This window comes from Gopherus evgoodei, chromosome 20, assembly GCF_007399415.2.
Source record: "Gopherus evgoodei ecotype Sinaloan lineage chromosome 20, rGopEvg1_v1.p, whole genome shotgun sequence".
Taxonomy (NCBI): domain Eukaryota; kingdom Metazoa; phylum Chordata; order Testudines; family Testudinidae; genus Gopherus; species Gopherus evgoodei.
The window spans coordinates 11,082,082-11,106,761 of NC_044341.1; the positions used below are offsets into that span (position 1 = coordinate 11,082,082).

General features: G+C 56.9%; 1 protein-coding gene across 1 annotated transcript; it reads left to right on the top strand.

Annotated features, from left to right (window-relative positions):
- The first annotated feature begins 1,802 nt into the window (after positions 1 to 1,802).
- On the top strand, positions 1,803 to 20,033 carry LOC115637749 (digestive cysteine proteinase 2-like). Its single transcript, XM_030539321.1, has 11 exons — positions 1,803 to 2,008; positions 4,748 to 4,807; positions 6,996 to 7,088; positions 7,624 to 7,796; positions 13,402 to 13,645; positions 15,010 to 15,205; positions 15,999 to 16,192; positions 17,187 to 17,278; positions 17,713 to 17,874; positions 18,461 to 18,650; positions 19,754 to 20,033. The coding sequence occupies exons 1-11, from the start codon at positions 1,957 to 1,959 to the stop codon at positions 19,939 to 19,941; spliced, it is 1,644 nt and encodes a 547-aa protein (XP_030395181.1). The 5' UTR covers positions 1,803 to 1,956; the 3' UTR covers positions 19,942 to 20,033.
- The last annotated feature ends 4,647 nt before the right edge of the window (positions 20,034 to 24,680 follow it).

A 24,680-nucleotide genomic window follows, 5' to 3' on the forward strand; every position in this document is an offset into this window, starting at 1 on the left:
TACCTTCAGAGGCCATGAGCTGCTGGGGAGGTGGTACCCAGCCGGCACAGCCAAGGGGGGACAGAGCCATGGAGGGACGGCCCTCACTCCCACACCCAGAGACAGACAGAAGCAATTGGCTGACATTCTGACATCACTGGAGGAATTGCTGTGTCCACCCAATCAGAAGAGAGCAACTGGCTATTCTCCCCTCTGGGTCTGGATGTGCTACTGTGCCTCAGTTTCCCTCCAGCTGGGCACAGGAATGTGAGCCTCAGGCCAGTGCGTGTTGTGCGTACCCCAGCCATAGAGGAGGTGAGCCTGGCTCTTTACTTCCAGCTGCAGTGACTCCTGCCGTCCCTACTTCAGTCCTGGCCCCTAGCCTTGGGGAGGGATAAGCTCATTTGTGAAGCCAGGTCCCTAGCTCAGTTGACGACCGTCACGCAGACCCCACACAGCTGACATGCCAATGTCAGGTGCCCTCCTGGTCTATTAACACAAAGCAGCATTAGGTCTTTTTCGTCCTTTCTGGCCCTTTCACGGGACACACCCATCACCCTGATCTCAGGGCTGTGATGCCTCTCCCCACCCTGGCCCCCTGCGGGTCTGGGTCCTGCCCAGCTCTGCACAGGCCACCAGGCTCCCCTGGGCCTCTGCTCTTTCCCCTTTGCCAGTCTCTGGAGCGTCCATCTCTGGTCTCTCCTACACAGAGTCAGACTCGATAGTCCTGCCTGATTCCTCAGTCACAGGTTCTCCCTGGCACCAAGATTCCCACCGGCTGGTCTTGCGGGAGCTACGTTCCCAGAGCAGGCAGCCTAGGCCCTTCACACGCGGGGAGGACAAGTGCCTTGTTGCAGGCTCAGAAGGGGGAGCTACCGTCTCTGCTGAGTGCTCTGCTCTCTCCCAGTCTCCTTGGCACACGGTGCAGCCCCCTGGGACCCTTCCCTAGCCTGCCTAGTCTTGCCTTGGGGGGTCCTTGTTCTGGGCCAGGCCCGTTGCCTTTAGGGGCCACATTAATCATCTAAGGTCTCAACTAGTTTTACTTCGCATTAAAGTCACCCCCCAGAATGAGTCGCGTCACCTTCACCCAGACCCCAGAGAGGGGCTTGAACACCTGACGTAGCAGGTGAAATTCTGACCGGGGGGGGTAGGGGGCGAAGACCTTCGTGACAGATCGAGGCTGGCTGAAAAAGCAGCTTGAAGGGCCCAGGTGTGAGTCAGTCTGACCCAGGCTCTAGGGGCCGGGCTGACTGACTCTGGAGCCGACCGGCCCACATGCCAAAATGAGCCTGCTGTAAGCGACGCCTGGCTCAGCTCAGAGGCAGGAAAGGCTTCACAGGGCTGCAGGAGACACCTGGAATTTTGGACTTGATACACAGCCTCCTTGGCTTCCTCCCGCCCCTCGCTTCTGCTCCTCAGCCCCTTGCTATTCCAGTCCTGGGCCCACACAGCTCTGCCAACGCCCCTCAGGCCTGACCTGCAGCCCCGCTCCCCGTGGTCACAACGCGGTTGCTAAACCGAGTAAGCAAGTTAAATCTTGAAAAAGCATTGCCAGGCCTGTCCTTAGCAGGGCTGCCCCACCACCAGGTTGGGCCCTGCCACCCCTGCTCTGACTCCCCCTCCCACCCTTGCACCCATTGCCCCTTGCAGCACTGAACACTCATTTCCTCTGCTCGCTGCTCCCCAGTCATGCCTCTGCTCTTCTCCCTGCCTGAGCCAGGATCCACTCTCACTCTTTCATTTCACCTCCTCACTCCTCCCTCTTTTGCCCAATCCACCCTTCCCAGCACTGGAGGCACCAGCAAATGAGCTGTTTGCAAAGACTGGCTCAGGCTCCTTCCCCTCCTCTGGGCAGGGCCTGGCTGTGGCCATTGGCTCCCCGAGATCCTGGGCTTGCCTGCACCGTGTAAAGGGGGTGCTAGGAGTTGCTGCTCAGACGGCTGCAGCCCAGGGCAGGTGGAGCAGGGAGTTGCAAGGATGGGGGCACTCCAGTGGGCTCTGCTCTTCGCACTGTGGAGCTTGGTCGCAGGTGAGTCTGTCTCCACAGCCGGCTGAGCCGGAGCTGGGGAGAGTGGAGCTGCTGCAGCCCCGAGGGATGAACGGTTGCTCCCTGCCAAGTGGGAGCAGATGGAAGGCAACAGGTGATGGAAGCAGGGGAACCTGTAGGGCTACCTGAGGGCCTCTCCTCTGCCTGCTTGGAAGGGAGGATGGGGGTGTGCTTAGGGCACAGGATTGAGACTGAGGCTTCCTCTGTGACCTCTGGGAAGTCACTTCCCCTTTCTGGACCTCAGTTTCCCCAGGAGAGAACCATACTGATCTTCCACGCCAGGGTGTGCGGCTCTGCTCACAAGTATCTGTGAAGTGTTTGGAGATCCTCAGCTCGATGGGGCAGAGGAGCTGGGACGCTTGGCTCTGCCCAGTGAAATGTGGCCAGACAAGCTGGACTGGATGGTTAGTTCTCACGCGGGGCCACTGGCTCCTGCAAGCGACCACCTGGATAATCCTCAGCCTTATGCCCCGTGCAGTGGCGCTGGAGTAGCGGGAACATTCAGGCGGGGGGCAGCTGTGTAGGGGCAGAGGGGGCTGAGTTAGGCATGGGAGCAGGGACTGCCGTGAAATGTTCCAGGGGGAATCCAAGAGTCTCGCTTTTAGAAGCTAAAGGCAAACCTGGGTGGCCGGGCTCTCTCTGGGCGTGAGCTGGCACCTCTCTTCCGGGCAGCACCTGCTCTGCAGCCCAGCAGCAGCTTGCCCTGACACTGCGCTTCAGCCTGGCATTAGCTGCGGCAACGCTGGCGCTCCTACGGTGCTCCCTCGGCGTCTGATCTGGGACTCTCTCAGGGTGTGCAGCAGCCCCGACCCCGGCCAAGTCCTTTGTGCAGAACTGGCCTGAAACTGGCAAAAGTGGTACATAGGCCACCTGCTACCCGCCCTGCCCAGCATCACCGCCAGGGAGGGGCGTCAGGGGAAAGGCAGCTTCCTTCTTCGGGCTTTGCACGCTCTAACAGAGGCCTGGGTCCTGTGTGATGTGCTAGCCCCTAGGCACTGCTCTTACCCAGAGAAGCGCAGTGGGCCATGGGACATCTTCTCTGGGCCATGTGCAGCTGCCTTTCCTCTCGGCTCCCCAGCCTCCTTTCGGGGACCAAAGGGTGGAGGGAGCAGAGAGCACCATGGCATGCTCTGCAAATGGGGAGCGTTGTGTTCAGACAGGCTGCAGTTACCCTTCCAATTTAAGGACCTGTCCCCCTCCAAGGAAGATGCTGACATGAGGGAAAAGATGAGCTCCTTAAAACACAGGGTGTGTTGGCTTTTTAGCCTGTGGCTGATGACTAAACCCCAGCCAAACTGTTGGGGAGCAGAGATCCTGCCTGCACGCCCACATCCCGTGGGGTAAAGGAGGGGAAGCATATGATGTGTCTTAAACTATGAGGATCAAATCCTGACCTGTGCAACTCACAGGGCAACGGCTTAGGCCATGGGCCCACACCTTGCCAGCCCCTCTAATGCAACCTGGCACCGCCCAGCGTAGGGTGACCAGATGTCCTGATTTTATAGGGACAGTCCTGATTTTTGGAGCTTTTTCTTACATAGGCTCCTATTACCCCCCACCCCCATCCCGATTTGTCACACTTGCTGTCTGGTCACCCTAGCCCAGCGTGGCCAGTGGAAACTGGTGGGCACTCGTCACTTTTGAGACCCAAACCCATTTATGTAGGTGCCTAAGTATGCATGTAGGGAGCGTGGCATCAGGCACTCCCCTGGGGAAATCTTGGCCAAATCTTTTTTGATCCGCCAAGCAGTATGGAGAGAAGCTGGCGAGGATCCAGAGGCAAGCGAGGAAGCTGACGGAAGGGATGGAATAAGGCACCTGAGCAAAGGCTGAAGGAACGGGGCATGTTTAGTTTGGAAAAGAGGAGCGTAAAAGGGGGACATGAGAGCGGTCTTCAAATATTTGAAAGGCCACCATGAAAATAGATGGAGGAAAGTTGTTCTCTCTTGCCACAGAGGGCAGGACAAGAGGTGATAGGTTCAAACTACAGCAGAGCAGGTTTGGATTAAAATCTCAGGCAACGCTTCCGAAGTGCAAGGACAGCGGAACCGACGCCTTGGGCGGTTGTGGAAGTGTCCTCGCTGGAGGTTTTCCAAAGGAGCCTGCGTAGCCATCTGCCTGACCCCGGCGGTCCCGTCTCACCTTGTGTGACTGACAGGGCCTGCCTCCGGGACATGCGATCTGCACACCCCCGGCGGACGCTAGCGTTTCCCAACTGCCGTGAGGTGGTGGCAGACCTGGCAGCAGTCGCCTGTTCCCGAGAGAGGGCGAGCATGCGGGGGGCAAGTGCCAAGTGAAGGGTTCTGGGAACATCCCCCCCAGGTACCCAACCTGACATCCCAGTGTACTCTGGGACCAGGCTTTGGGAGACGGTGTGCTGATACCCATGCAGCTCAGACAGCTCAGTTACGTACCTCACCATTGCATCTCAGTGCCTCGATTTCAGGTTGCTCTCACCACTACAGGACATGGCCCAGGGCCACCTCGATCTTACCCGCCCTCGCTGGAGTGAGTGCCCCGTGCAAACCCTGGCAGCCATTTCTAGAGCCAAGAGCTGTTGTAAACAGGTGCAACTCCACTGAAGTCCATGGCATTGCACCCACCTGCCCCAGGTCTGAAACTGGCCCTCAGGTGTAACTGGAGCCCTCCAACAGAGGGAACATGGTGGCTGTGTTAGCAGGCCAGGGACAGCTCCGTACCTCTGTCTTTCTTTTCTTTCAGGAAAACGCTGCAAACTTTTAAGCAAAATCCCTGAATTTGGAGATATCTACCATGTCAAAGGTAACATTTTCTCTGTACAACTCAGGGTTGGATGGGCAGCAACCTGCTCGCTCTCTGTGTGTGTGTGTGTGTGTGTGTGTGTGTGTGAGAGAGAGAGAGAGAGAGAGAGAGAGAGACTGAAGTGTGCCGCTCCCCAGAGCCAGAAGCCGGGGATAGGCCTTAGGACCGGAGTCCTGCTCTGCAGTCTACTCTGTCCGCCACAAAGCTCTCCGGGAGCCCACGTTGGCTGGCATCCGAGAAGCACCTCAGCCTCCGCCCAACCCGGCAGAGCCATGGGTGTGCCCAGTGCAGTTGTGCAAAGCTGTGGAGGACTAATTGCTGCTGAGGTTAATTGAGGCCTTGGATCTGATCTGCCCTTCCCAGAAAAAAAAAAAAAAACTAAAGGAAAGCTAGACCCAGTAACTCCATCAACTCCCAGCTCCCCTAGCAACCAGAGCTTGGCACCCAGCCAGGCTCCGGAGTGCTGGGGGCCACGTCCTCCGAGATATTTGCGCTCCGAACTTCCAATGGACAGCAGGAACCTAACTACGTCTGAGGATCTGGGCCCGCGTTCCTCTCCTGCAGGCTTCCAGTTTGGCCGGTCTCCTCAGACTGGAAAGTCCTGGGGCAGGGACTGTGTTTTCCTGGCTCTGTGGGGCCAGTGCCCAATACACTGTGGGTGTGCTATCGCCAAACCAAAGAATGATAATGATTGTTCTAGACTCACTGCAGAAGAATGTCCTGAGACCGAGCCCTCTGAGGAGAGTCTGCAGCTTTCTGCCGGGATGAAACAATGGCGCAGCTTTTGGCAAGCCGGCTGCGCGGGCCGCAGGTTGCCTGCACAAACCCTCCTCAGCAACAAAGCTGCACTTTACTGTCTGGCTTCCTATGCTTATCCCTCCAACGACAGAGCCTGGCCTTTTGACACACGCACCACTCACCCCCGGCCCCAGCACGAGCCTCGCACAGAGTGCTTGCTCTGGCTAAATTCTCGCAGCAATTACAAGCCCAAGAAACCAAGGGTGTGAACTGGCAGCACTGGAGGAGCCTCTCTAATGGTCGCTTAGCCTGGGTTCAAGGCCTGGTCTTTGCGTAATCCATGTCCAGGATTCTGCGTTGTGCTGGGCGTGGAGGAAATTGAGTGGCCAACAGAGCCCCTAGGAACCATCCATCGCTGGCAGGAATGAGCTTGGCTCCATAGACAGCTTAGCCCAGGGCTGTCTCTGAACCCCAGGGGGTGAGAGCCGGCTCCAGGGCTGTCAGGAAATGCTCAGCCCCAGATCAGAGCCCCCTAGTCTCCTTCCCAGGTTCTCCGAAATAAACCCAGCTGAAGCAGGCACCTCCCCAGAGCGGCACACTCGCCCGTGCTGCAGCTGTGCTCTGGTTTCAGCGCCCGAGGTCAGAGCTAGCCCGAGGATTTCTCCTCCAGCTCAAAGCGTAGCCATATACCGAACGTATTTGGAGCATAGGAGCTTCCTCTGGGTGAGCTGGCAAATTCACCCACCATAGCCTAGGGCAGTGGTGCCCAAATGTTTCCTGTCGCACCCTCCCTTCACAGTAACGGAATCTGTCCCCCACCCCATTACTGCACAGCCAAGGCTTCCTCAGCAGAGCAGCAGGGGCTGAAGGTGGAGTTGGGGGCAGAACTGGGGAGGTGGGGAGCTGGGGCTAGAAGTGGAGAGGGAAGAGATGGGCTGGGGGTGGCACGGAGTTGTGGCTGGCGTTGAAACTGGTCTGGGGGCAGAGCGGGGTTGGGTGGCCTGGTGCTCCCTCCCTGCCCCCTAAGGGGGATGGCTTGGGCCCTGCCACATGCCCCCTGAACATTCCTCCGCGCACCCCCAGGCGGGTGCACCTGACAGTTTGGGGACCACTGGCTTAGGGCAGTGGGGACAGCTGGTCAGAGGCTTGCACTGATTTATGGCAATTCTCGACCACATGGGAGAACAGTTCTGCACCTTCCAGAGCCCAGCACTTTCTGCTAAGCTCCCTCCAGGCGCCTCATCCGGAGAGCCCCAAAGGTAGGTGCCATGCCTGTGCTTTCGAGCTGTACATCAGTGCGACAGGCTCCCCCTTGTCACCCGTGGCAGCTAAAGGGGCTGGTTAGAAGTGTGCATTCTCCTGGGGAATCTCTGCTAACTACGCCTGTGGCCTTGTTGCCCCCCGATGCCAAGCAAAAGACACTGTCTAACCTGTCCCTTGTGCGCTGCAGGAGTCATCAGCCTGCCGTACGCCGAAATCGAGGAGCCCTTCGAAGCCTGGTACAACCTGAGCGGAGCAAAGAGCCGGATCCAGTACTACCACGGTAAGCTGCCAGGGTACTTGTGGAAGGAGGACTAGAGAGAGTCTCCTGTGGGTCTGTAGAGGAGGATGTGCCTATGGGCAGAACGAGTCATATGCCAAGTCTGGGGTGACACCATCTCCTGCTCGTGCAAGGGGCTGGCTGGGTTAGCTCAGGAGTTGCGGCCATTGGCGAAGAAGTCGAGGCTGAGAACTGTTGCAGATGGACAGCTCCGTCCCGCTATCGGTCAGGCACGGGTTGCCTCTGCTTGGACAACTGGGTGGATTTGGACAGCAATGTGGATGTCACGTACTGAGGATGATACAGTGGAAGTACAGGGTCCTCGAGTGACATTTCCTATTGTCGCCTGCATGCCGTGCCTGGCTCTCCCAGATCCAACAACCTGCCCGTAACTCAGGGCAGCATGGCATCTCCTGACCTGGAGGGGAAGCAGGATCCCACCCCCCTAGTCGGTGCTCTGTGGGAGGAGGGTGGAGAACGCTTAAGAGCAGCCCTGTGTAGAAACTGACTGCCTCTATTTTCCTTTCCTACCTTGCAGGGCAGGTGATAACTTACCAGCTGGGATCGGTGAAGCCATACGGTACCAGCTACAAGATTACACCGGAAACTACTGAGACGGAGGTGAACGTCGAGAAGTGCTTCCGGCTCAATGGCACGAAAGAGAAGCTCGTCAAGCCGCAGAGCGTCTTTCCCCACACACGTGGCTTCAAGGTGAGCCCCTTCCGCCAGGGAGCTGGGCAGGATGGGGGAGGAGCGCAGGACACCAGGCACTGGGCCAGACCCTCAGCCGGCGTGACTCAGACCCAGACTGACAGCAGCTTGGCCGGGTCAGAGCAGCGATTGGGTTCACTGTAGCTGGGAGAACCGTTAGCCCCATTCCAATCTCCAGTCCGTGTGGCATTGTAGACAGACCTGACAGTTGGCCTGCCGATGCCTGCAGGCCTCCTCCTTACACGTATGTGGGAAGCCGCAGACAGATGTTCAATAGCTTATGGGTAAATGCCAAGTCTCTATCTCCTTGCTTGAGTCCCTGTGTCTTTCAGTGTTCTTCCTGGCCTCTCCTGGCTGGTGAAGGTGCATGCACACACCTTGTGTAGCTTCCCAGGTCCCCAGCTGGGAAGATGCACTGTTACGCCTCCTGTCACGGAGTCACCGGGCGATGCTCTGGAACTGCTCCCCACAAAGCCAGGCAGGACTTTGGGGAGCCTCCTCTCCCTTGGAGCAGACTTGTTCAGGGCAAGAAGCTCACACGTCTTCACCTCCTGGGTCTCTCCTTGGAGCATTCAGCATCCTCTGCCCCTCCATGTGCTTCCGACAGTGAGCCCACCCCAGTGGGGTCCTGGGGAAGCCACAGGGTCCTGCACCCCCACTTTGCAGTCAGATGTGACTCTCAGCCAGCCAGTAAAACAGAGATTTATTCTATGACAGGAACAGGGTCTAAAACAGAGCTTGTAGGTACAGGGAACCGGACCCCTCGGCCGGGTCCATTCTGGGGGCAGTGAGCCAGACCCCCCACGTCTGCACTTCACTCCTCGACCCCAGCCAGCTCCCGACTAACAACCCCCTCCAGCCCCTCCTCTCTGCTCAGCTCCTTTCCCGGGCCAGGAGGTCACCTGATCTCTTTGTCTCCAACACCTTCAGTTGGCACCTTTGCAGGAAGGGGCCCAGGCCATCAGTTGCTAGGAGACAGAGTGCCAGGCATTTAGGTGCACTGGCCCTTTGCTCTGCCAGATACTTAAGAACTGCCATGGGGACACTGAGGCACCAACACAGTATGCAGAGAAAACATTAAGAATATTCCCAGTTCGTCACAGCTCCTCAATTCTCTCTCCTAATACTTGGAGCAGTTTAGAGCAGCCTTGGGACTGCTCTAACCCTAGCTGAATATCCCTGGGGAAATTCCAGGTAGAGATTGGTGGCATGTTTTACACTCTGCCCACTTCTCTCTGTACCCTGCTGAGAGCCAGGAAGCATAAGAGCCGGCAGAACCAGTTCCATGCCCTCTGGGGAAGCCCCGTGTCTAAGCAGCACAAAAATAGCACAGGAAGCCAAGGCGCCCAGTGTGGTTGTTAGCAATGTCAGAGATGGACGGCCCCAATCCGAGCAGGGGGATTGCCTGGCCAGCCAGACTCTGCAGAGGGAAGGAGGAACCAGTACTCGTCGAGAATCTCTTCTCCCTTTCCAACCCTGGGAGATTTGTTGCAACTAGTCCTTACTGCAATGAGGTGGCAGCTTGGGCGAGCCTGTGTGGTGACTCAGCTGCCTGCTACTGAGAGATCCCCATTGTGGGAGTTGGGCAAAGTTGCTTTCACGCATCCTGGACTCTGAATGAAAACAGAAATCTCTGAATGAAAACAGGAATGCAGAGGCAAGATTAGAAAAGCAAAGGCACAAAATGAACTCAAACTAGCTATGGGAATAAAGGGAAACAAGAAGACTTTTTATCAATACATTAGAAACAAGAGGAAGACCAAGGACAGGGTAGGCCCACTGCTCAATGAGGAGGGGGAAACAGTAACGGGAGACTTGGAAATGGCAGAGATGCTTAATGACTTCTTTGTTTCAGTCTTCACTGAGAAGTCTGAAGGAATGTCTAGTATAGTGAATGCTTACTGGAAGAGGGTAGGTTTAGAAGAGAAAATAAAATAAGAGCAAGTAAAAAATCACTTAGAAAAGTTAGATGCCTGCAAGTCACCAGGGCCTGATGAAATGCATCCTAGAATACTCAAGGAGTTAATAGAAGAGGTATCTGAGCCTCTAGCTATTATCTTTGGGAAATCATGGGAGACGGGGGAGATTCCAGAAGACTGGAAGGGGGCAAATATAGTGCCCATCTATAAAAAGGGAAATAAAAACAACCCAGGAAACTACAGACCAGTTAGTTTAACTTCTGTGCCAGGGAAGATAATGGAGCAGGTAATCAAAGAAATCATCTGCAAACACTTGGAAGGTGGTAAGGTGAAAGGGAATAACCAGCATGGATTTGTAAAGAACAAATCGTGTCAAACTAATCTGATAGCATTCTTTGATAGGATAACGAGCCTTGTGGATAAGGGAGAACCGGTGGATGTGATATACCTAGACTTTAGTAAGGCATTTGATACAGTCTCGCATGATATTCTTATAGATAAACTAGGAAAGTACAATTTAGATGGGGCTACTATAAGGTGGGTGCATAACTGGCTGGATAACCGTACTCAGAGAGTAGTTGTTAATGGCTCCCAATCCTGCTGGAAAGGTATAACAAGTGGGGTTCCGCAGGGGTCTGTTTTGGGACCGGTTCTGTTCAATATCTTCATCAACGATTTAGATGTTGGCATAGAAAGTACGCTTATTAAGTTTGCGGACGATACCAAACTGGGAGGGATTGCAACTGCTCTGGAGGACAGGGTCAAAATTCAAAATGATCTGGACAAATTGGAGAAATGGTCTGAGGTAAACAGGATGAAGTTCAATAAAGATAAATGCAAAGTGCTCCACCTAGGAAGGAACAATCAGTTTCACACATACAGAATGGGAAGAGACTGTCTAGGAAGGAGTACGGCAGAAAGAGATCTAGGGGTCATAGTAGACCACAAGCTTAATATGAGTCAACAGTGTGATACTGTTGCAAAAAAAGCAAACGTGATTCTGGGATGCATTAACAGGTGTGTTGTAAACAAGACACGAGAAGTCATTCTTCCGCTTTACTCTGCGTTGGTTAGGCCTCAACTGGAGTATTGTGTCCAGTTCTGGGCACTGCATTTCAAGAAAGATGTGGAGAAATTGGAGAGGGTCCAGAGAAGAGCAACAAGAATGATTACAGGTCTTGAGAACATGACCTATGAAGGAAGGCTGAAGGAATTGGGTTTGTTTAGTTTGGAAAAGAGAAGACTGAGAGGGGACATGATAGCAGTTTTCAGGTATCTAAAAGGGTGTCATCAGGAGAAGGGAGAAAACTTGTTCACCTTAGCCTCCAATGATAGAACAAGAAGCAATGGGCTTAAACTGCAGCAAGGGAGATTTAGGTTGGACATTAGGAAAAAGTTCCTAACTATCAGGGTAGTTAAACACTGGAATAGATTGCCTAGGGAAGTTGTGGAATCTCCATCTCTGGAGATATTTAAGAGTAGGTTAGATAAATGTCTATCAGGGATGGTCTAGACAGTATTTGGTCCTGCCATGAGGGCAGGGGACTGGACTCGATGACCTGTCGAGGTCCCTTCCAGTCCTAGAGTCTATGAGTCTATGAGTCTCCCGGATGATAATTTGGCAGTGGCTGTTTAAAAGGCCTGGGCGTCTGGGGAAAACTCATGGATATACTGCTACGTGCCTAACGCAGCTCTCTGGGGAATGGGGCTATGAAAAGATTCAAGCTCGTACTCATAGACTCATAGACTTTAAGGTTAGAAGGGACTATTATTATCATCTCGTCTGACCTCCTGCACAACGCAGGCCACAGAATCTCACCCACCCACTCCTGTAACAAATTCCTAACCTCTGTCTGAGTTATTGAAGTCCTCAAATTGTGGTTTGAAGACCTCAAGGTGCAGAGAATCCTCCAGCAAGTGACTCATGCCCCACGCTGAAGAGGAAGGTGAAAAACCTCCAAGGCCTCTGCCAATCTGCCCCGGAGGAAAATTCCTTCCCGACCCCAATATGGTGATCAGCTAAACCCTGAGCATGTGGGCAAGACTCACCTGCCTGCACCCAGAAAAGAATTCTCTGTAGTAACTCAGCTCCCACCCCATCTGACAGCCCATCACAGACCATTGGGCATATTTACCGCTAAAAGTCAAAGATCAATTAACTGCCAAAATTAGGCTATCCCATCATACCATCCCCTCCATAAACTTATCAAGCTTAGTCTTGAAGCCAGATATGTCTTTTGCCCCCACTGCTCCCCTTGGAAGGCTGTTCCAGAACTTCACTCCTCTGATGGTTAGAAACCTTCATCTAATTTCAAGTCTAAACTTTCTGATGGCCAGTTTATATCCATTTGTTCTTGTGTCCAGATTGGTACTAAGCTTAAATAATTCCTCTCCCTCCCTGGTATTTATCCCTCTGATATATTTATAAAGAGCGATCATATCTCCCCTCAGCCTTCTTTTGGTTAGGCTAAACAAGCCAAGCTCCTTGAGTCTTCTTTTATAGGACATGACCCATTCCTCGGATCATCCTAGTAGTCCTTCTCTGTACCTGTATTCAGACTGGGAGTTCTTTCGAGCGAGACCCGTCTCCTTGTGATGTGCGCAGGGGGGCCCTGAAGCTTGACTGGAGCCACTGGGTGCTTCGGGAATACCAGGGCCAATAACACAGTTGCTCACTGTATATATTCAGAGGCCACGTTGAATGACCCAAAGCCACTTTCATGGCCTGCAAGCTCTGCAGAGCCAGCCCAGCTCTAGGAGAAGGAGCCGGATTCTGTGCTGTCTCGTGCATTGACAGCATTATGAACTAAATTCCAGGTTCCACCTGCGCAATCCCCAGGGGGTCACCCAGCTATCCATTGGGGGCAGGATCCTTATGATTGGGCTGACGCTGCAGAAGGAAAGGACTCAGCTTGACTCTCAGATCCCAGGGTTGGCAGTAAGAAATCGTCTGGTTTGCAAATGGTCTGAATTTGCCAGGGGAACACGGAGAGCCAGGGGACAGGGTACTCCCCGATGTTGGCCTTTGCATCACTCAAGACTAGAGCTTCACTTAGAGGCAGGCCCATCAACACGCAGTCTGAAGAACTGGCGCTGCTAGCCAGCAGCAGAGAGGACATGGGAGATGGCTGCTGAGCCTGTGAGAAGGGAGGAGGCAGCTTGCGGAGGGCATAGCCAGAGGTAGACAAGGGAGGACTGGGTTGGAAGGAAAGATGGGGGAGGGGTCGCCCTGGGGATCTTGGAAGCCAGAAGGACTTTTCTGGTGGTGGCTGAGGAGTTTTTAGCTCCATGACTGAAGGATGCAGATGCAGGAAACGCTCTGGGTGACCTAGAGAAATTATTTATTATGTAGGATGGTACCAGCTGACCTAGGAGCTCCACCAACAGACCAGGCCCCAGCTGCGCTAGGCGCTGGACAAACACCAAACAAGAGACAATCCCTGCGCCCAAAGGGCCTAATTACACTACCCTCTCCAGGGACGGGGCAAGAAGATGAGACAAGCCTGGGTCTGCAGCTGATGCCTAGCCCCACAACCTCTGTGTGCCAGGCGGCATCCCCTAAGACAAGGCACCAGCTGCCTCGGGGCGGGAAAGAGGGGCTGTGGGCAGCGTGGGTCAGTGCCACCAGCAGAGCGCTGGACAGAACCCCCGGGCCTAACTGCAGCTCCCCTGCATTGCCTCCCCAGTTCCTGCGGGAGGAGTACTTCAAAGGGCAGTACTGCAGCGTGTGGCAGGACGTGTCCAACTGGGGCAAGAAGAAGAACCTCTACACCCTGTGGGTGACTAACACCAGCTGCGGCTGGACCCCCATCCACTACGAGATGCGGGGTTACAACAGCGTGCTGGGATCCCACTACGACAAGTACGAGATTGACTACAGCGACTTCACCCACAGCTACCCGGCCTCTGTCTTCAACCTCCCCACCAACAGTAAGGAGGGCCTGGGGGGCCGTCTTTATCCCTGGGCCAGCATTTATCCCAGCACGAGCCAAGCCTCTTCTCTGTACTGCGCTAACGCTCAAATGGGAGCTAGGGGCTGCACCGAGACATGTGCAGACACCCGCCCGGCCCTGACGGGCACGTAGACAAAGGGGGAGGAAGGGATCCGAGCGGAGGATTAGGAACCGAGGCACAGCGAGTGGCCTGCCCGAGGTCATCGGTGGCAGAATTGGGAATTGACCTCAAGGAGCCCAGGAAGTGGTGGGCGGCCCCCTACGACCTGTTGCCCTGGGAGAGCCTGATGTCAGTTTCAGGAGGTGCCCAGAAGCAGCAGTGAAATTATTTCGACAGAGGCACTCAGGGGTGGGGCAGGGCAACCAGCCCCCGCCCTCGCCCATCTCTGGCTCCAGACAGACATCGAGCAAAGGCGGCTTAGTCACGTGGGCTGTAGAAATGTCGGAGACAATATCGGGCTGGGGACTGCTGCCCACTTTCAGATGTTTCCACCGGTGGCTGGCTGGGGTCCCAGCAGCTAAGCCAGGTGATAAGGTTCACAGCTGATCCAGGCCTCTCTGTGAGGTAGCCCGGTTCTGTGGAAGCCCTGCTGGCATAGCATGGCTCGTGGCTTCTGGAAGGGCCAAGATCCCCTGCCGAGTGTCCATGCCAACGTCTTCTCTTTGCATCAAACCCTGAGGCCAGGGCTGCCCAAAGGATTCAGGGCACCTGGGGCAAAGCGGGGGAGCTGCGGTGCTTGTACTCAACTGGTGGTGGTCTGGGTCTTCGGCGGTGGGGGCCCTTCAGTTACTCCGCATCTTTGGCAGCACTGAAGGGCCCCCCGCTGCCTAAATGCTGCAGAAGACCTGGACTGCCGCCGGGTCAGGGCTCTCAGGGCCCCGGCTTGTGGGGACCCTGCGGGGCCCGGGGCAAATTGCACCCCCCTGGGTGGAGAATGGGAAGTTGGTTAGGCCCATGAGAGGCCGAACCAGCATGTGGATGTGACGGGAGTCTGGGGCGAGGTGAGGAGGGGATCTAATTATCACTGTGGAGCTCTGGTTGCCTGCTCCCCACTGGGCCCTGAGCAGTGAACGTGGCACTACCCATTGGTGAGGGGTGGGGGCCTGCAGCCTCATCTGAGCCAGCCCTGCTGAGCTGCATTTTCAAAGGGAGTGAGGAGCAGTCCATGGGAAAAGCGTCATGCAAAGAGGCAAAGCCCCATGCAGCTTGGGCAGCTGGGAGAGCTTTGGTCCACCCGCCCCTGCAGGCATCAGAGCAATCACTGAAGCCTCTTGTACGGGTTGCACCTGACTGGGTGGTGGGGAGTCTTGGGGTGACGGCTGCCTGTGCTTGTGCCCTAGGAACGAAGTCCTGTGGGGAGCTCCCTGGGTTGGGAGCAGAGCGCTGGATCCTGGCCAACCCCATGCAGGACTTTGTGGGGCAGCAGGAGGACCGGTCCCACCAGGTGTTCCACCACTACCGGCAGACGTTCGGGAAGAGCTACGACAGCGAGCAGGAGATGGAGCACAGGCAGCACACCTTCACCCACAACATGAGGTACGGGGCTCCCCGGGGGCAGCGGGGGCTCCGGGGTCATTGAGGAGGAGAGAGCTGGTGCATCATGTGCTGAAGGAAATGGCATCTCTGCCGGGTCAGGGAGGCTGGAGGGTTCCCTCAGGGAGCTGGGAGGTGACTCCGCCTTGGCTGGAGAACAGAGTCTGAGGCTTCTCCCCCACAGGGCCTGGGGGAACGTCTCCCCTGCAGGCAGGGGGCGTGACCGCAGCTCGCGGGGACATCCCCAAGCTAAGCTCTCTGGCTAGCTCAGAGCTAGCTCCAGCAGGGTGGACAGACGCGCTGGCCGCTCGACTGCGTGCCCAGCGTCCTCGTGGGGCTGCAGCCTTGAGGCCAGCGCGGGTCACCGCCCGTGCTGCTGCGGCCACGCTGCAACTAGCTTTGCTCTGGCTCCAGCAGCGCTCCCTTGGGTCTGCTGCCAGGAGCTGCAATCTCAGCTCCCCCTGGGGTGTGTCTACGCTGCAAGCGGGAGCTGGTCTGTTGACTTCCTTTCTGGCTGGCATCACTTGGTTCCTCCGTCCCCAACACACAGAGCCCTCCCGGGTCACAGCCTGTGTGCACCGGGCATCCCTGAAGCCACCTGGCTGCACCAGTGCTCTAAGGATTCATCTGCTTGCTGCGCAGGGGGGGACGCTGTGGGTGTGCCCAGTGGGTAGAGATTCCTTCGCCAGGCCTGTAGAGCGGCAGCAGGAGCTCTCTGTGCCTGGTGGGCAGAGCAGCGCCCAGAAGCCAGAGCAGCCCAGCCCCCCCTCTCACCATGGCGTCCATCCCCTCTCAGGTTCGTCCACTCCAAGAATCGGGCCAACTTGTCCTACAAGCTGGCGCTGAACCACCTGGCCGACCGCACCCCGGAGGAGATGGCTGTGCTGCGGGGGCGGCTAAAGAGCGGGGCCCCCAATAACGGGCAGCCGTTCCCGTCGGAGATGTACACTGGCCTCATCCTGCCTGAGATCCTGGACTGGAGGTTGTACGGTGAGTGGGTGCTTATAGGGCTGCTTCTGGGCAGAAAGCCCCATCCAGGTGGATCATTTCTTCCTGTCTCCCTTTCCCCACCCCATTGGCACAGGGACCCCACTGCTGCTCATAGGGCTCGAACTCTTGAGGGGCTGTGGACACTACTAAACTTTTGAGCACTGGGTTGCTTCCATGTTTGGGTGCCCAATGTGGGACCTCGAGGGTCTATACGTCCTGGGTGTGAAGTGCCCCGCCCCCGCTGCTGTGGAAGTCAATAGGAGCTGGAATCACACAGCGCTGTCTGGAAGCCTGGCCTGATGGGTCGTGAGTTGAGACTCCAAAAATCAGAGGCCTCTGAAAAAAAAATCCAGGGTGTTTCTGAGGGCATCGGCCTTGCAGGCTGGAGTGGTTGGCATCCCATTGTTGCCCAGAGATCCATGCAGTGCTGTTCGGACAAGCTCTGGGAGAGACAAGCAGGCTGGCCCAGGGCTAGCACCAGACTGAATGCCTCCGGGAGGGATTAATGAGGAACGAATGATGCCAAAGCTGGTCTTACTGCAGTAGTGCTGCCATCCAGAAGCTGCAGCCCCATTAGCTGAACAGACTGGGGGTGACCCCGTGATCCATTCATAGACTGTCAGGGTGGGAAGGGACCTCAGGAGGTATCTAGTCCAACCCCCTGCTCAACGCAGGACCAATCCCAACTAAATCATGCCAGCCAGGGCTTTGTCAAGGTTGACCTTAAAAACCTCTAAGGATGGAGATTCCACCACCTCCCTAGGGAACCCATTCCAGTGCTTCACCACCCTCCTAGTGAAATAGTGTTTCCTAATATCCAACATAGACCTCCCCCACTGCAACTTGAGACCATTGCTCCTTGTTCTGTCATCTATCACCACTGAGAACAGCCAAGCTCCATCCTCTTTGGAACCCCCCTTCAGGTAGTTGAGATTCCCGGAGGCACCTGGCTAATATGTCTCAGTCCCTGACCCCTCGCTCCCTCCCTTCCCAGGTGCGGTGACCCCAGTGAAGGACCAGGCCGTGTGCGGCTCCTGCTGGAGCTTTGCTACCACCGGGGCGATGGAGGGGGCCCTGTTCCTCAAGGTGAGAGCCCACCCGCCTCCCGACGAGATTGCCTGCTCTGCTGAGGGCACGAGCTGCGTGCCTACGTGTCACAGGCAGCCCTGCCAGCTCCCCAGTGGGATGGTGCGGCCACACCAGGGCTTGGTTTGGGAATGCAGGAGCCGCTCTGCAGCTACCAGAGCCCTGCCCCGAGAACGCTGGACAGCCCCGGAACAAGGGTGGGGAGGGGATTGGGGACACTCCAGCAGCTGGAGGGGTGGGAATGGTCTTTGTGAGGAATTAGGTAGATCCAGGGATATTGTGGTGACCCCCCGGCGTAGGCCCAGCCGTCACTCAAGACTAGCTGGAGGTGGGGATGGTGGAGCTGAGAACACCCCCCTCGAGGCTCGTCGCTCCTGAGCCAGCCACCTGGCTGTGGCTTTGCACCTGAGGACCTGGGTTTCCTCCCTCTCCAGACTGGAGTGATGACCCCGCTGTCCCAGCAAGTCCTGATCGACTGCTCCTGGGGCTTTGGGAACTACGGCTGCGACGGTGGCGAGGAGTGGAGCGCATACGAGTGGATCAAGAAGCACGGCGGCATCGCCAGCACCGATTCCTATGGGCCGTACAAAGGCCAGGTGAGCGCAGAGGTGCCCATGGAGCGGCTCCATTGGCACGGGAGCTCTGGTCCCGCTCAACCTCCCCGGTGTGTTCCAGGGCTGTGAGCCAAAAGCAGGTTGCCACGAAGAGGGAGCTTCTGCCTCCAGCAGGGCCGAGACCTCTAGAGGCTTTTGGGCTCTATCCCATGGGGCCGCTCCAGCGACCCCGCTCAGAGTCAGTGACCAGGGTGCAGCATCCACATGGGAAGCAGCCACTGGGACTGCTGACATGCCCTTGCTGGCCCCAATTACAGCTGTATGGCCCTGGTAAAGCATTAGCCTGGGACTTGGAAGACCTGGCAAGTCACTTTCCTCACTCTGTGCCTCAGTTTCCCTGGCTGTGCAATGGGGGTGAGATTCCCCTGCCTATGCGGGGTGTTGGGGGAAGGCACTGGGGCATAGTGCTGATTGGGGTCACAGAAAGGAAATAGGGGCATTAAAGCATAGACTGGACACTCCAGCAGCCAGAGACGCTGATGGCTCCCCCACTCCCGGGGCCGCCGGCCTGGCTCGCGCGTGTGGGGGTGGAGGAGAGCGGCTGTCATCTCCTTCGTCCGTGTCGCAGAACGGATTGTGCCACTACAACAAGTCTGAACTGGTGGGCAAAATGAAAGGCTACGTCAACGTCACCTCGGGTAACATCACGGCCCTGAAAGCCGCCATCTACAAGAACGGCCCCGTGGCCATCAGCATCGACGCCTCCCAGCGGTCCTTCTCCTTCTACTCCAACGGCGTCTACTATGAACCCAAGTGTGGTGAGTGCAGCTGGGCCCGGCCGATCGGCTCCTGGGGTGGCTTTGGCTGGCCCTGGGCAGTTGGCTGCTGATGGCCAGGTCCGGCAATGCTGGGACGCTACTACACGATGACTCGCCTGACAATGTGGAGCCCCTGCAGCTTGACCAATGCGTTGCAGGGGATCTGATGCTAGGGGGCAGCCCGCGTCTCCTTTCCCAGCTGCATACTGTCATGGAGTGTGGGGGAGTCCGGTTCTGCACCCCTCTTCCTGGGACCCACAGTGACTCCCAGCCAGCCAGTAAAACAGAAGGTTTATTGGACAACAGGAATGCAGGTTACAGCAGAGCTTGCAGGCACAGTCAGGACCCCTCAATCGAGTCTTTCTCGGGGTTCAGGCCGCTTGGGTCCAGCATAGGATCCCCTGAATTCCCCTCACCCAGCCCAAAACCGAAACTGAACTGCCCCTCCTCCAGCCGTTGTCCAGCTTCCCAGGCCAAGGTGCTAACCCCCTCCCTCCTACCTGGCTCAGGTTACAGGTTTAAAGATCCTGTCCCTCACCTAAAGACATCCCCTGCTCTCCCATCCCCCACACAGACAGCCCCTACTCCATCACACATACATTCAGACCAGACAAACCAGCCAGTTCAGCAAGATGTGGGGGTTTCCCTTGGGGCTGGGGGGAGGCCCGATGGCTGGGAGGGTTACAGGTTCAGTCTCCAAAAGGAGCATCTGGAATGAAACCCAGCGGATTTGCTGCCTGCTTACCAGGCTGCAGAATGGCATCTATGAAGCTTGGAGCCACTGCTCAGAATCCTGCCGTTGACTCTACGGTCAGAAACGGCTAACGAGGAGCACGAACGGCAGGGCAGGGTAGAAGACAGAGCACTGGACGGGGAGCCAGGACTCCTGGTTTCTAGTCCCAGCTCTGCTGTTCATTTGCTAGGTGATTTTGGGCTCGTTATGTAAACCCAGAGTCTCAGTTTACCTGGGGGATGACAACACTTATCCACTGCTGCAAAGTGCTCTGAGACGTGTGGATGAGAAGTGAGGCCCTGGTTCTATCACTAAGGAGCTGGCTAGCAGTGCCGTGCCATCGGTTACATATTTATTTTGGCCCCTCTAGGTAACCAGACAGGTAACTTGGACCACGCAGTCTTGGCTGTCGGCTACGGCGTGCTCCAAGGGGAGCTGTACTGGCTGGTGAAGAACTCCTGGTCCACCTACTGGGGTAACAACGGCTACATCCTCATGTCCATGAAAGACAACAACTGCGGGGTAGCCACGGATGCCACCTACCCCATCCTGGAGTGAGCCCCGGCGCCAAAACAGGGCTCACCCACGCCATCCTCGCCCCACCTACAAGGGTTACCAGGCCAGGGCTGTTGTTTTGCAGGCCGGTGTGGATTTCATCCTAGCAGAGACACCCACTGGAGAACCGAATGTATACAGTCCCCCTGCCTCAGCCCTCGTCGGTGGCAAATCAGTTCCTCGGAACCTCGCGGCAAAAGGAAAGCAGCACTCAGGGGGAGGACGGTGGGAACATACCATAGGAATCAAGGGGGGGATGGCAATTTGGGGAGGGGGAGAGGTGTGAAAAAGGGGGCTGCCTGTACTGCCCCCAAGGATGGCAGCCTGGCTACCGAGCAGCCCAAAGAAGCCCACAGGGATGCAGCGGATGTTGCTCACCCAGCTGCTGGCAATAAAGTCCCTGGGGAAGTGCTGTCTCTCTTTTAAACCAGGTGCAGGAATTAAAGTGCACAGTTTGGCTTCACACTGCTCTGTGCGTGCTCCTGACCATGGCTGTCAGGGGCAGGACATCCCGTGCACACTGCCCCGGCCCCTTTCCTAAGCCATCAGGTGGATCATATTCCTCTTCACCCCCAAAGCAAACCTCCTTCTCCCTCAGGACCTGGCAGCGGTGGCTCTTTGCAGCCAGCTGGGCTCCCCGGCAGTGCAGCTACTCTCCTGGTGCTGGCATGGCCCCCGGGGGCATGCAGGGGTCCTCACTGCTTGACAGGTGGCTTCCTGCCAGTGCTGGGAATCCCACTTGCTCTGAGAATGGCCAGGCCAGGGGCAGCTGACTCCAGTTAGCAGCTGATCTTCGTTTCCTCTCTGGGGCCAGCCAGCCAGTGAGCTCAGACCTTCTGCCCAGGCCCCTCCCTGCCTAGCTCCAGTGGAGCTCACGGTTGGGCAGCATGGGTGCCCCTCCCTGCTGCCAAGCCATGGTGAGAAGTCTCCAAGTGCCACCCATTCATCTGGGGCCCAGCCCCACCAGCCTGCTGTGGGCTTCCCTCCTCTAGGCTGACAGCTGGGGTTTGAAGGGAGCCTTTCCCCCGCTGAGAGAGGAGGCAGCAGGAGGTGGGGCAGCTCTTTAGACTCAAGTTGCCCCAATGTGTGTGGGGAGCAGCTGCCCCTTTCCCTGGAACTGAGCTCCCATCCTGGGGCAGCTCCAACGAGGCCTCTCCAGCCTGGCTTGGGGGAGCAGACCCAGCTGTGGCCTTCGGCCTGGCAAACTAGCTTCATCCCTCCAAGGCTTAGCGGGAGGGTGTCCTAGGAGAACACGGGGCTGCTGCCAGGCAGCTGGGAGAGGTCAGAGAACAGGCATCCTGCGGAGGGCAGATGTGTGACAATGTGATGGCCCCAACACTGACAGCGGAAGGGGAACAAAAGCTTGTGTTTCTGGGCTGGAGTCGGCTTCTAGGTGATCAAGGTCAGGGAGAGACCTACTGCGGTCAGGTTCTCCCACAGCTGTTGCTCCGCAGTTCTTACACCTTCCTCTGAGGGGCTGGCCCCTGCTGGAGACCGAATCCTGGCCTGGGAGCGCCTAGAGGCTGATCCAGCATGGTGGGTCCGCCAGGCCTCGCTAGGCCTGCAAACAGCCCTTGAGAAGCTGACCAGACTCTCAGGGCTTGTCTTCGCTGCCGTGCATGCGGGTGCCGCCCCTAACTCGAGTCCTGTCCACGCACGAGAACTCACCCTCTGGGGGTGTAGCTACAGCTCGTGTTAGCACGATGCCTCAGTGGCTTGCACACGCGCTCCGTGGCCGCGCTCCCTGGCTCAGGCTGACCCAGGAGGAGTCCACGTGAGCGTGAATTGCCTGAGTTCGCTCTGCGGTGCAGACCTAGCCGCTAGGTTGCTGCTCGGGCATGCTAAGAGCTAGTGTTGCCCGGTGTCTGCAGGGGAACCTGGCCTGGGGCGTTTGCATAAGGACCAAGACACAGTCAGGAGGAGGTGGCTGCACCCAGCCCATTGTGCGGGCCCCAGCAGGCAGGGGACACGCCTTCAGGTTCCTCCAAAGCAGCGACGGGCGTGGCGGGGCTGCAGCAGTGGGGGATTGCGTGAGCTCCACACAGCCGTGTGCTGGTGTTGGCCTGGTGTGTTGCTTGCCTCATGGCCAGGACTCTGCAGCCCAGTTCTGCGCTGCTGCGGGGAGGGAGGGGTCACAACAGGCAGCCACAGCATTCCTGTTACTGGAGCTGCAACAGAGGCTTGCAGGGCTCACAGGAGAGCAAGAAGCCCAGGTTAGACCAGCCCAGGCCTATGTGCTGCTTCCAGCCCAGCAGCTCCGGTACTACCATGGCGACAGAGGGTCGCTAAGTAACAGACACAGCAGGCACCGGGTCTTTGCCATTGCCATGCCAGCAACGAGCATGACAAGCGGGCACGCTGGGTCAGAGCCAGCCAGCTGGAGCAGTGGCCGGCCGCGGGATGTGAGCAGGAAGGCAGGACTTCTGGAAGTGGCTTCCCCTTGGCCAGGGTCACTTCCGTGGGGAAACTCATGAGCTGGACAACAATGCTCCTGGGGTCTGTGGTCCGTGTTGTGTAGGTGCCAGGCTAAGAGCTCTGCATTCCTGCTAGTCACCCCAATGACTGGGTTCTAGGTGCACTCCTCCTCATATATCTAGAACATCATCCCCTAGCCACCTGCATCCCAATAGCCGAGGGCACCGTGCACAGTGAGGGATTCCTAGAAGAACCAGAACTGACCTCGCCTAAGACGTGATGCTGCTGCAGGATGGGGGGGATCCCAAGGCCGTTCTCTAGGCTGGGATCACAGCTCTGCCTGCCCATTGGGAGGCTGCATGGGGAAACCCTGCAGAGAGAGACTCTGGAACTTGCTGGCCTGCACAAGGGCAGCTAGCCAGGGCCCACGGGGGAAGGGGGTGGCTGCAGGGGGCCCAACTCAGAAGAAAACAACAGGCTCAGTAGCTGAGGATGTAGAAAGCAGCCAAACTCCCAGGTCCCACAGAAAGGGCAGGGGTGCACCAGGCTGGCAAGCCTGTGTGTTGTGCCCCATCACATCCAGCAGCAGCTGGCTGAGGCAGTGCTCAGCTGGGAGACTGTCAAGGTCCACTCAATCCACTGCAGGGCTGGGTGTGAGTCATTCCCTTCTCAGGGTCACTACAGCATGTCACAGTTCAGGGCCACTGCACATAGAATTGGAAGGGACCTCAGGAGGTATCTAGTCCAACCCCCTGCTCAAAGCAGGGCAAATCCCCAGACAGATTTTTTGCCCCAGTTCCCCAAATGGCCCCCTCAAGGGCTGAACTCACAACCCTGGGTTTAACAGGCCAATGCTCAAACCACTGAGCTATCCCTCCCCCTGCACTTGGAGTCCTAGTCTCTGGTCCCCCTCCATCCAGCCCCTGCACTGCTGGAAGAAGGAGCCTTCCTATCTCTGGAGGCTACACTGTCTCCTCTGGCAGCAGCGTGTGCATCCTGACAGGACGCAGTGGCTAGCAGCCCCACATCAGTGCTGACCCTCCCCACAGACACAAAGAGCAGGACCCCTCTGGGCAGCCTCCCTAGCTCATCACGGAGGAAGCCGGAGGTTTTGGCATCTGGATCCAGAGCAGTTGGAGACTTCTGGCCCCCGAGAAGATGCAGAGGGACAGTTTGGGATAAAGGGTAAGGCACATTAGCCGGACTCTTTGGCTTGGATGATCAGCAGGGAGAGAAATAACAATGCTGATGTTTAAAGGAATATCACTAGGGTTCAGAGTTAACTAACTGAGCAGAACAGGGCAGTTCTCATACAACAAAACTCTCATTTCAGGCTCCCTGCAGACTCAGGAAGACGATGACTCAGCCATTACACTCTGTTTGCATCTACGGTTTTCTTCACAACCACAGGGGCTGGCATGATCCTTCTCTCTTTTACGCAAGAGTGGAGGCTCAGGAGCAGAGTCACACAGCACAGAGGGGGGCCTGCAGCTAGGGGAATCCAGGTGGCCTGGCTTACAAGAGGGGTCATTTATGCTTTCCCTGGTGACCACACCAGCCTAGCTGGGTTTTCCACCCCACTCCATTGTTGGGAGACCCCAGAAAATGCACAACTCTCCAAAGACCAGAATACTTTGTGCCTTTACCAGCGAGTTTATTGACAGGAGCAGAATCAGTTGCATCAGCTGTTTCTCTTTGCCAGCTGCAGGCCTGGGAATTGCCCTAGTTCCTGTAATTCACCAGCCTAGTAGCCAACTACAGGGAGGCAGGGGAAGAGGGGCTGGAGCCTCATACAGAGAACCTGTCCTTTCAGTTCCCAGCCGGAACTAGGGCTCCCCCTGCCCACAGCAGCTGGTCTGACTTCTCCGGTGCCAGGAATGCTCTGTACCTAAAGCATCTCAAAGATCCACAAAGGGCTCTTCGCATGTGAGTGCTGGAGGGGAACGTGCCACACCTGTAGGCAGAGCCCAGCTAGCTTTGATTGAGCTAGATCAAAGCCAGTTTGAGTAACAGCAGCCACGTGGGCGGCAGCACAAGCTGGCTGCTGGAGTCGGTACCCAGGGAGGGTCCTCGGGAGGCTGGCCCCCGGCACTCAGCGTGGCGACACTGGCGATGTTACTCGAGCCGGCTTTGATCTCGCTAGATCAAGGCTCGCTGAGGCTGCGTCTAGCTAGATCCAACTTCGCTCGGGTTTGACTACCTGGGCTTGCAGTCACACCTCATATTGCAGCACGCCCAGGGCTGGGCTGGGCTGAAAACCGCCCCAGCGAGAGGGGGCTGACCCTGCTGAGCAGCCTCAGGAGGCCCTCGTTGCCCTCAGCTCCCAT

What these genes read in the sequence shown, in the direction of transcription:
- LOC115637749 (XM_030539321.1), top strand. Translation starts at nt 1,957, where the DNA reads ATGGGGGCACTCCAGTGGGCTCTGCTCTTCGCACTGTGGAGCTTGGTC. An exon ending in CCCACACACGTGGCTTCAAG is followed by an intron (nt 7,797 to 13,401) that starts GTGAGCCCCTTC and finishes TTGCCTCCCCAG; the next exon opens with TTCCTGCGGGAGGAGTACTT. An exon ending in ACCTTCACCCACAACATGAG is followed by an intron (nt 15,206 to 15,998) that starts GTACGGGGCTCC and finishes ATCCCCTCTCAG; the next exon opens with GTTCGTCCACTCCAAGAATC.